At 39.4% G+C, this 12,673-nt stretch overlaps 1 protein-coding gene across 3 annotated transcripts in view; it reads right to left on the reverse strand.

Annotated features, from left to right (window-relative positions):
- Positions 1–12,673, reverse strand: part of HOOK3 (hook microtubule tethering protein 3) — a 94,108-nt gene that overhangs the window by 75,022 nt on the left and 6,413 nt on the right. For all 3 annotated transcript variants that reach the window (XM_080372041.1, XM_080372039.1, XM_080372040.1), the window contains exon 2: positions 4,448–4,533. In XM_080372041.1, coding sequence (XP_080228167.1) covers positions 4,448–4,533 — 86 coding nt within the window. The remainder of the gene's footprint in view (positions 1–4,447; positions 4,534–12,673) is intronic.

Genomic DNA, 12,673 nt, shown 5'->3' on the forward strand with positions numbered 1-12,673 from the left:
CTGTTTTACAATCCAAGATCAGCTTGCTGCTGCACTTCAAAGTTTATCTCAGCAGGAACGCAGTCAAAATTTAGCAATAGTACCGCTAAATCTCTGCATGAGTATCAATGTATTCATTGCACAAGTATGCAAAATGGTAAATCTGAACCACAACTATCATAAAATAAGACCACCAAATACTAATTTTTTCAGGTTCAAATTATTACCTAGGACATAGAGAAAGAACTTTAAATTGCTTAGCTGATCTTTACATACAAACTGGGTAAACTAAAAAATTCCCATATTCAGCATGGCAATTGCTACAGGAATTACTTTAAAATCAAACTACAGAAATGCAGTATTTTTATTGTACATCTCTCTTTAAAACTTTGGTTCATCAGCTGAAAACAGTAACTCTGAATAGTTTTCTTAATACTGTGCCAGGGAGAAAGGCAGTTGTTTCAGGTCATTGCAGTACCAGGCCAAACAGACAGTAAGGTTGAGGGGCCTTTGACACTGAAGTTTTGTCTTGGTTTGTATCAAGGTATATTATGTTTCAAATCCACATTTTTACTTGCCTTTGAACTAGACAATCAAGAACATATACAGTTATCAACTGCTGGGCCATCATTAAGTTAAATGGAACTCATACCCTACAGCAGAAGTTCAAGACAGAAAAATACCCATATTAGATACATCGCTATTACATTTTTTCTAAATACTCTGAAAAGAGATTCACGATGATTATGCTGAAATCCTGACTTACTATGTTTACTAAAGACACCATTTATACGGTCACCATCTTTTTACACTCCAGGAGGTAAAAAAGGACATCTTTCCAAACCTAAAAAAAACCACTAGTGGTACATGATCGATGTATTTACCTTCAGACTTGCAAATTTCATGTTCAGACTTCAGAACACTTATAAGTAAGCTTATTTAAATGATGGGTTGGAAAACTTATTACTGCGATGGCGTATTATGTCATCTTTTGTGTACCAGCAAAATACATTAGAAGAGTAAAAAGACTGTTTCAATTATTCTGAAGCAAGAGGACTGCTGACATTACTTGAAATTAGTTTTGTCTGACGCAAAAATATGTAAAGATTAGGTAATTCTTGTAAGTGATCCCTCCTCTTCCTCTCAGAAGGAGAAATTAAGTGCAGAAAGAAACTTCATAGCATTTACATCTTCTCTAGAAAAACAGACTTCTCTACCTCAAGCCTTTAGGATTTTACATTCCAGATCTTAACTTTCCACATGCTAAAAAGTGTTCCCTTTAAATATTTGACTACATCCAGATTTCTTCTTTCTCCCTTTTTTCACTAGGAGGAAGGCTCCTGCTCCACCTGAGGATTTGCAACTACAGAACCGATTCAGCATCCTCATTAGCAGTTAAGGGGCCAGGAGGGCAGTCAAATTGTCTGCGTTCAGTAGATCTGAGCTACACAGTAGAAGAGGGAAGTAGCAAGCACTAGCAAGGGATAGAGCTGACTGACTATCATCTAAGAAGGGTTGCTGTTTCGTAGTGTTTGGATTCATGGCACTGTTGAAAGACTGCCAAAGCTTGTCCAGTCCTTAGACTGTTACTCCTTCTAGTCTTCTACCTGGGCAGCAGCTGTACAGCTAGGGAGACCTGGAAAGTACCAAGTATGATTACACGGCTCTGGAAGCTATGGTCAAGACCCAATTGGTGTTCTCCCCAATTGTGCTAGTTAGCAGGAAAGGTGTGAGGAGCAGACAGATCCTACTGGTCAACAGCTGGCTGTGAACTGGTGTTGGCAGCAGGATTTTGGTTTCTGTGAGCACCAGAACCCTCTTTGAGAATCAAGCTCAGAAGAGATGGGGTCCATGTGACTACAGTGGGCAGAAGCATCTTCACCAACAGGCTGGTCAGCCTGGTAAAAAGCTTTTTTTAAACAAGGAACAATAAAGGAGTGAAAAATACAAAAATACAACCAAATATCAAGTAACAAAGTAGCAGACTGAGGGCATGAGATGATGTGAACAAGAGCTACCTCAGTCAACAAATCAGGGCTGAAATAGTGTCACTCCAAGCACATGCACATAAATAAGGGAAGGCCTACAAAAAAACACTACAGGGAAAGCTCTCATCCTTGGGAATCAGCAGGATTGTATGCACACATGAAGCACCTGTGCACTAATGCATGTAGCATTGAAAACAAACAGGAGGAAGGCCACAGTCTCACTGGGATCACAAAGACTTCATAGGATGGCTCAACATTACTTACAAGGGTGCTGCCGTGAACAAATACAGGCTTTTTAGGAAGGACAAGCTGGGAATGCAGTGACAGGGAGATGCCCTTTATGTGAGGGAGCAGCAGGAATGCATGAGCTCTGTCTTGGGATGGATGATCAGACAGCTGAGAAATGGGCCAGGATGACCAGGCAGACCAACACAGGTGACATTGTTACAGATGCCCACTACAAGCCATCTGATCAGGATTAACATCATCATGGACAAACTGATGAAGCATGGCCTGGGCAAGTAGATAGTGAGGTGGGTTGAAAAATGCCTGAACTGCCATGCTTAGAGGGTTATGAGCAGCAGCATGAAGTCTAGCCAGAGGCCAGTGTACTAGCAGTGTACCCAAGGGGTTAATACTATTAAATGTCTTTAATAATGACCTAGATGATGGAACAGAGTGCATGTTTTCAGATAATGCAAAACTGTAAGGAGTATTTGATACACCTGTAGTTCTGCTGACATTTGGAGAGACCTTGACAGGCTAGAGAAACGGACTGACAGGAACCTTAAGCATTTCAGCAAAGGTAAGTGCAAACCCCACATACCAGTGTATGCTGGGGGCCAAACGGCTGGAAAGCAGCTTTGCAGAGAACAAACTTGGTAGAAACCAAGCTGAACACATTCCATCAATGCGTACTTGTAGCAAGGAAGGCCAGCCACATCCTGGGCTGCATTGGGAACAGCTTTGCCAACAGGCAAAGGGAGTTACTATTCAGGTCTGGTGAGACCACATCTGGAGTGCTGTGTCCTAGACTCCCCAATATGAGAGAGACTTGGACATACAAGGAAGCTAAGTAAAGGGCAATTAAGATAACTAACAGACCGGAGCAAGTCATACAATGTGAGACTGAGCAAGATGTGTCTGTTTAGCCTCAGGAAGAGAAGGCTCAGTAGGATCTTATCAATCCCATGTATAAATACCTCACAGCTCCTTCATCTTTATACACTCATAAATCTTCTCAGTGGTGTCCAGTGAACAGACAAGAGGCAGTGGGCACAAACTGAAAGACAAGTACTCCCACCTGAACATAAAGAAAAACATGCCCCCAGCTTTTTTTTTTTGGATTGGTTGAGGTTTTTGTTTGTTGCAGGGTAGGGGTGGTGAGGGTTTTTTTCTTTTGTTTTGTTTGTTCGTTTTTTTTAAAACTGTGAGGGCAATTGAATACTGGAACATATAGCCCAGAGGGGCTATGGAGTCTATATCCTTCCATACAATTGAAGTCTGACTGGACACAATCCTGGGACAACTTTCTCTAGCAGACTCTGCTCTGAACAGGCGAGCTGGATTGAAAGGCACCTCTGGAGTGTTTAACCTCAACTGTTCTACAGTTCTTTGATGCAAACCAGAACTTTAACACAGAGCTGTTCATACCTGTTCTGCACCTGTCCAGTCTTCATTTTCAACAGATTACATGAGAAACATTTTACCCTGCATTTACACTCAAGACAGTACCCTTCACACATTAAAAAGAATGAAGCAGGTTGGTGGTTGTTTTTTTTATTATAGGTCTGTAGGAGATGGCATGTTTAGTTTGGACTGCTGACTGGCAAATGCTGCCTAAAGAACAATAAAAAGTTGTATTTCTGTGAAAATAGGTATATCTGCATGTAGCTACATTTCAGATGCATAACTGTAGTCCCCCAAAACATCCTAGATTACACAGAGATGTCGAACTAATGCATTTTATATTGTTTGTTCTTACAAGTTCAAAAGAACAAAAGCATTATCTAGATTAACAGCTATTATTCCTTCACTTACTTTCAAGAACATAGTATCTTTGCAAACAGCTAAACTGATAGTCCATTCAGTTTATTGCAGAAGTTTTATTTCATGAATTATAATATGATAATGACATACTGATATACCAACTGTAGTTTCAAACAATCAGGGCCAATACCTTACCTTGCACTGGTTCCAGCTTCTTAGAAGTTTGAATTTGTAAGCCTACTTTTAATCTAACTTTGTAGTGAACTCACACTTAAATAAACACCCCCCTAAAACCAAACTTTTTTTTTTCATTTACGATAGTTTTCTGAAAACTATCGAGAAAAAACAGTCATATTCCAGATCAAAGTACTGTATAAGCATAGGACAAGCCATATCCTTATGGAATACCAGCCAAGTTTGAACTGAAATACATTTAAATACACAAAAAAGTAAAAATAAAACTGTATTTAATTCATTAAATAATTTCTTACATTTTTTGAAGAACCTGTGCCATTACAACTCCATTCGTTAAATCCTCCACTGTCTGGCATGGTGCCTCAACATTAAACGTCTGTATCTGTGGGAGAAAGGAAGAGGTTATCCTCTTTTACTTTAGTGTCAAGGGATTTTCAAAAGTAAAAAAAATGCTACCAAATAGAACAGTGTAAACCTCACATTTTTAGTGTACATGTTAGGAATTAAGAAGCTTTAGATTTAGTAGCAATCAAGGAAATAAACTACTGCCAGGGCTTAGTATCTTTGGTTTTGCAAACTTGTAAACTTTGCGACAAATAACAGCAATATGTTCTCCAAAAAGCTATTTTTCTAATTTGGAAAGTCACTGGGCCTTTTGTTCTCCCATTCAAGTACTTCTGGAGCATATACTCAAGTACACTCTTTCAATGAATACACACAAGAAACTCAGCTTTTAGAAGTTACCCTGATCACACAAAGCTCTCATAGGCTCCCCACAACCAGAATATCAAATGTAGAGGGACATACATACTCCAAACATAACTATTCCATACTATCAGATGGAAGAGGGGACCACAATGCTGCTAAACCCCAACAAGTTTATGCACTACTACTGTTTCAAAGGTTTCAAGGCATTTTATTAACTGTGACAGACAGTAAGGTCCACATAATGACAAGTCTCTGATCTTCAGATGGAAGCTAAGATTCCAAAAATGCTGCTATTCTGAAGGGGAATGACAAGGACCATAGGACTGAGCTGTTTGATGACAGAATTACTTATGACTAAAGATGAGTTAGTTTGGACTAATTCCCCTCCAGACTGCCCACTGAACACACTGAGACCAACCTAAAGTTAATTTTCTGAGGATGCTGTGTAATAGTCTAGGTTACACAGGAGCAAGAATAATCTCTTAACAAAAACACACTTAGTTTCTATATGGCTTCTATTCATCAACTCCATTTTCATGCATATAGTATACAAGCTATCTGAAACCCTCCTCCTGCCATATCAGCAAATGTACAAATACACAAGGCAAAGCTCTTCTTCTTCCTCCCTTGGTGTGGAAAAGAGCCTTTCTACTTCAGCATTTTTTCCAACTGGTCTAAGTTATTTGATCATTTACTTGAAATGAACACTATTTTTAAAGGATGTGGTTGAGTTTTGTGAAAATAGTTTTGATGACATCATTTAGATGTTATCTGTCTAGTGCTGTCTGCTATCACCACCCTCAAGGGTTAAACCATGACATAATAATATCTTTGGAAAGTCATGTAAGCAGTCTAGCAGCATCACTTCAGAACAAGCACCTAGGTGAATGCTCCTTTCTTCCTCTGGAAGAAAAAAACCCTAGCACTCAACTGGGGGAGGGGGAAGGCAACAGTGCCCACAAATAGCCAAAAAACCAAGCTCTTGAAGCACGAAGCACGTTTGCTGATCAAGTTCAACAGTGACCGATGATTCATGAATGATGTCCATGTTCCAAGAGTACAAGAACAAATTACTGTGTGGCATACAAAACAGGCAGAAGTGACTTCTGCTACAGTAGATTTTCCTATAGCTTGTGTTGAGCTACCCAGAAAACACAGCTCCTTGCTTTTTTTCCAGAGAATCAAGAAGCCATCACAGATTGTCAAGACACTGGGTAAAAATCAGGGTGGGTGGGTTGGGAAAAAAAAACACACATGAAACACTACATAACAGGATATAACACCAAATTGCTATTTTGCAAGAAAATTGAATTTACTTACAGTCTCTGAATTGCAATACTGTTGAAGGAATACAGAGAGAATTCTGAATCTGAATCCACAAACTCAGCAACACACTAAACAGGAAATACTTTCTAGCAAAAAAGAGCTACATCATCATGGATGCTTATGCCTGAAGAAGTTCCAAGATGCTATGAAGATAAAATTCTCAGCATAGCCAATGAGAACTTGTTTCTACTTTTGCATATTCTACCTTTACATAATGAAAATTTAAATCACTTTGCTGTACAATAGACAAATTTTAAAAAATCACTTAAGAACTATGATTTTTCAAAAATACTCAAAGTGAAATGCTCTCTTCAAATAAGTAATACCAACATCAAGGAGGTCTTCAAAGAGAGTGCAAACTACTCAGATTTTTTAAATTAATTTTACATCTTGGTATATGAAAGACTTCCTTGACTAAATAAAAGTGTACCTAGATACCACTACAGTGACAGAAGAAAGGTTGCTATGCCTATTTCTGCAACAGAGAAACAAAATGCACACTCTGCTGTTTTATAACTCATTTTAATTTCATAATTCCCCAATACTTTATGTACATGTACAAGAAAAGGTTAACACTATCATTAAGGCTCAGGTAACCAGTCTGAACTCTTTTGTTCTCCACAGTCACGTAGGCACATAACCACTGAGGACAATAATGCCTTTCACAGTTAGATGACAAAGAACAGAAAGAGACAGACTAAAATTAATTATATGACTTGTTTCTTCACATACATTTGAATTTTATAATAAATGTCTTTGCTTGCATAGGAAAGGAATATACAGCATAATACCTCAATTAAGGTGTCAAATTTATGCTACAAAACACATATTCAGCTCCTAAAACAAAGGAACTATATCCTTTCCAAATCCTTCAGATAAGTAATGAATTTTCTTCCAAAACAACCTACATAAAACAGCTTTACAAATTTATGTCAAACTCCTATACTATTCTCAGATAGTTCTACAAAATGCAAAACAACCTCAAAAACCAGTGTTCATTCTCCTGAAGGGAGAAGAATGGTAAGAATGTAGCAACACAGAAGCAAAGTCCAGCTACAGAGACAAAGAAAATACTTTTTGTGTGTGCCTCTGAACAGCTATTCAAGAACAGCTGTTAAAACACTGTCCTTCCTGTGCACTGTGATGCATTTCCCCTGGAAGACTTCTGTCTCACCCTGCTGGAACTGCTCCTACTTCTTGAGTGTTTGCAATACAGACCCCGTCGTTAGTTCCCCAAAGCTGTAAATTAATTCTCATTCCCTGGTAGGATTTTTTCCACTTTTTGTGCCACTATATGGAGCCTTGACATCATGCCTGAGTGGCGAGATGCCATCCAGAGGGACCTGGACAAGCTTGAGAAGTGGGCCCATGTGAACCTCTTGAGTCTCAACAAAGACAAGTGCAAGGTCCCACACCTGGGGCATGGAAACTTCTCATATCATATCAATACAGGCTGGGGGATGAAGGGATTAAGAGCAGCACTTGTGAAGGAGGACTTGGGAGTATTTGTGGATGAAAAGCTGGACATAAGTCAGTAACATGCATTCACAGCCCAGAAAGCCAAACGTATCCTGGACTGCATCTAAAGAAGCATGCCAGCAGGTCAAAGGAGGTGATTCTGCCCCTCTGCTCCACTTGGGTGCGACCCCACCTGGAGCACTGTGTCCAGCTCTGTGGCTCCCAGTACAGGAAAGACATAGACCTGTTTGTGTGGGTCAAGAGAAAGGCCACAAAAATTGCCAAAAGGATGGAATACCTCTTATGTGAGGAAAGGCTGAGAGAGTTGTGGTTGTTCCACTTGGAGAAGAGAAGGCTCCAGGGAGAACTTATTGCAGCCTTTCAGTACTTAAAGGGGGCTTATGAGGAAGATGGGGACAGACTTTTAGTAGGTCCTGTAGCAACAGGACAAGGGGTAACGGTTTTAAACTAAAAGAGGGTAGATTCAGACTAGGTATAAGGAATAAATTTTTTATGATGAAGGTGGTGAAACACTGGAACAGGCTGCCCAGAGAGGTGGAAGATGGCCCATCCTTGGAAATACTCAAGCAGGTTGAATGAGGCTCTGAGCAACCTCATCTAGTTGAAAATGTCACTGCTCATTGCAGGGGGTTTGGACTAGATGACCTTTAAAACGTTCCTTCCAACCCAAACTATTCTATCATTCTTTCAGACAAGAGCTGGGTGTGTGTGTGTGTGTGTTAGGGGAAAAAACATGAACCACTTGGCTCAGTCGCTCAATTGCTACCTTTAGTAGGCCTTACACCTTCCATCAGCTACCATGTAATGAGAGAAAAGGGTTCTTTCATTTTATTAAATATTAATTCAGACCTCTGATCCACATGGTCATGAACATGAGCTGTCAATTTTTATATAACCTTAAAAAAAAGGAGTAGCAGGTGACTGTTTCAGTGCAAAGAAGGCTGTCACTGGGGACTAAATAATAGCAGCAGGAAGTCAGAACCTTAGAAAAATCTGAGTTACAGTTCCAGATTACATATAGGACTAGTGAGGGCTCGTTACCTACTAGAGATAGGAGGCAGAAACATATTTCATGAAAAATACTCATGATATGAAGGTCAGAGAACTGGACAAACACTCAGTTCTCAAGGACAGTAGCTGAAGACCAGGGTAAGAGTTGTGATGGTGAACCCCACAAAGCTGGAAGAAAAAAAAATTTAAAAAATTAAAAAACTACACAAAACCAACCTCACCCAATCTCCTTCCCCCCCAAAGACAAAAAAAGCTCTCCAGCACCTTTCCCTTCTCAACACTAAGAGTTAGTGAAAGACCTGCTCTTTGCACAGTGATTATATACGTAGTTTGGGTTTTATTGCTGGTGCAGTTTCATAACATACCTTTTGTTTTCTTTTGTAATAATAGCTGAAATCTTTATTAGAGGTTCTTGTGTCACTGGTTATCTTAAACACAACAAAAGGTTAATACCCTTTTTCAATTAGTTTCCAATTATTTATGTCCCAAAGTACTCTGCAACCTACAAATGATCGTTTTGAATTACTTACCCAGTATTTCCCTACATTTTTCTAACAGACTATGCAAGCTTACAACTAGCTGCCATGTAGAGCTTAGAACAATACTGTATCACCACAGAAGAAAGAAGATCACACAGCTAAGAGAGGAAGAAGTGGCTAAAAGGAGAGGAGTAAGAACAAGAAAAGAACCAGGCTCACTGGCTTGGATGCGAATCGCTACTCCAGTCATTAGCAAGAACACTTGAAAGAGCAAACTGACAGAGATGATTAAGGAGGGTTGGATACTTATGGCCTCATACATTCACTCAGTATTACCTAAAACATCCACAAGAATCCCACACTACAACTTCACCCAGCTTCAGTGCCCAGAGGAAACCAGAACATCAGTTTTTTTCAGGATGATAAGCTAATTATGTGATACAGAAAGTTGCTCTTCCTCAGATGCCAAATTTTTGTATTGAGGCAGACCGGGCATAATGAGAATTGGATTCCTATCCTACAACCAGATCCTGTGCTTCTGGACAACTTTCCAGTTTCTTCACCCATTTTTCTCCTCCCAGCTGGTAGCACTGCTATCTTCTGCTTGAATAGTCATGCCCTAAGCTATTTTTTCATGCTTTCCAAGACAGTAGTAGACTGCATGGAACAAAGGGGATCCAGGTTCCCCAACAAGCAAGTTTTATTCCAGGATTTGTATTTCTAGATGTTTTCACCAAATTTTAGGCTGTCAGACCTCTCTTATTAAAAACACAAGAGTTACTTGAATTACTTTGCAATCCAGTCACAATGTTAGGCACTTAATTAGCAAAACAATGAAATGGCAAGGTCTTTACTGGCCAGAGTGGGGAGTTTTTCAGGGAGAAGTTGAATATTAATTTCCTTCTCATTTTATATATACTGTGTTTAACCTCATACCTGAACAGGACAGACCCATGAAAGATCTCAGTCAAAATTCTTCATTCATAGATTAAGTTTTCCAAATATTAAATATTTCCTTTGCCGAAACAGTGTGCAGAAGGTAGGAGAGATACCTTGACTAAAGCTTAATCAAAGCTAATGTACCAACTCCTGGGGAGAAAATGAACATATTCCTTTCTTCAGTTGAAAGCTAGATGAGCCAGCTGATGAAAAAAAATACTACACAGCATTTGTGATGAAGATAAAATGAAAATATGATACACAATAGGAAGGTCTAATACAGCACCATAAACCCACAGTTCTGTCTAAGTTTTTATCTACTTAATCATGTTTTATTAAAAGATAATACTTACCATTGATGCTGTCCCTTCTTTTATCAAAACACAGGTTATTTATAAGTGCAAAACTGCCAAACATTACCTCAATACACCCACATTTATAGGATCCATACATTCACACTCCATCAGGCACCAATGAACTTGAGAAACCCAAAAAAGTGTCTTTTCAGACTAGAATCATCTTCTCATGGAAGAAAATACGAATGGCAGGGTTTACAGGAGGTGAACCGCTGGCTTCCTCTGCAGATCAGAGTGCAAAAATTTCCACCTCTACTACTCAGCGTTGACAAAAAAACATAATTAAAGTGATGTCACATTAAACATGTAGGTTATCTTCTGTCTTCAACACTCTTTGACTCATTGAAGCCTAGATTATAATGCAACCCATAGAACTGGGAGGCATGAAGTTTCACCAAAGGAGGATTAATGGAACTGTTCTCTAAAAGTAGGTATGCAGATGAATAGCAAAACAGTACTCAATGAACAAAAGAGTGAAGTTCTTTTTATCCTGAATGAAGACTGACAGGCTACTAAAAACCTGAATAGCACCAGGCAAATGTGCCCAAACTGATCCATAGCAAGACAAAGGACAGGCAGCAAGGCATAGCTTCAATCTGATGGCATAAGACAAAGCAAAATCCATTAACTTATCCGCTAGTGGTTTGCTAGAAAGCTTTGCATACTAGCAGTCCAAATTTATACATATTTCTAATATTACTTAAACAAAACAAAAAAAGGTGAACATCGAAGACAGCTTTTCCCTTGCAAGATAAAGAAGAATAACTATTTAAAGCCCACAACTCCACCTTCTTGCAGCTGTAATTTAGATGAAAAGTACTGTTTCTATTGACAGGCAGAATAAAGAGCTCTTCACCCAAGGCACAGAAGCTAATCCAAGAGCACTAAGTTCTACTGAAATATCATCCACACAAACTTTCTGATCAGTGTGGAAGCTCAATCTTTCACAGGATCACAAAACTAAGAAAAACTTAGCAGCTGAAAGATAGGATTCAGAAAGAGTTGGCAGTAAGTCTTCATCAGGCTAAGAAATTTCAGACTTAGCAGATTCTAGAACTGGTAACACACATGTATAGCATACCACTAAATTTAGCACATCTTACAGTTCAGGTCCCCATTTCCAGGACTTACATTACAGTAAATATTTTCTTGAACTTCATGGAGACTGCATAGGTATACAGAACAAGATTCTTCCCAGAGACCAACCGAATTCCATGATTCCTTAAAAAAAGGCAGGAGCCACCACTGAGCAGGCTGCCATCTTTTGGCATTGTCCATAAAATAAAATCAGCTAAACCATGCCAGAGTAATCCAGTCCTGCTGGTTTCTTCCCCTTTCCACCAAACGGGCAGCAAAGTTAATAAAACAACAATAATCTGTCACAATTAAACACAACTTATTTCTACTTGTTCCTATCCTTAAGTAAAACTATGGATGCCTTGCTGCCATGGCAAACAAGTTTACTCAAAGGTTTACCTTAATTAATCCAGTAATAGAGAAAAGGCTATAACACATTTAATACTTTTCAAATCTGCAATGAATAAAATACAGATGCTCATTTCCTAGATTTAATGCCTCCAAAACACACATCACATGGGGCATGAATACCACTTGTTGTTTATCTTAAGTATGTAGAACTTAGCTACCTTGAGATTTAGCTCCAGTCAACAGGACTTCCACAGAGGTCACAGCACTGTACTTCTGGTGTAGTGTACTCCTGCAAAGAAGCTTGAAGCTAAATGGCATGAAAGAGCCCTATGAATTCTAGGGATGAACTACATTATCATCAGATTTACAATGCATCTTTTTGTGCAATACTTGCTCCACTATATGCACCACTCCAAAAACATTTCCTGTGTGCCCCCTCTGAGAAGCTGCCATCCCTCTGTGGCCTCAGCTTGTCCACTGAAACACAACTCCAGCTTTGTATTCATTCAGAAGCTTTCGTCCACTGCAATGGCTGGACTCCCCCTGCCTTTAACCTTTGAGAGCTCTTCCCTCCGCAAAAACCTTCCTCCTCCTTTCTATGCTGTCCCTTCTTCATTGCCCCGAATGAGAAGTACTAAGTAACTCACAAAAATGACTGTCATGTATGGCAATGTAAAGCAGCCAGGAAAACAGCTCATGCATACTCTGCAGGGCAGAAAACCACTACTGGTAGGTTGGGAAACCAGTTAATCCCTTTCCTGTGTGGGACATCGTGCCACACTGTTGGCAGCAAAAG

Source organism: Falco punctatus (assembly GCF_963210335.1).
Source record: "Falco punctatus genome assembly, chromosome: Z".
Lineage (NCBI taxonomy): Eukaryota > Metazoa > Chordata > Aves > Falconiformes > Falconidae > Falco > Falco punctatus.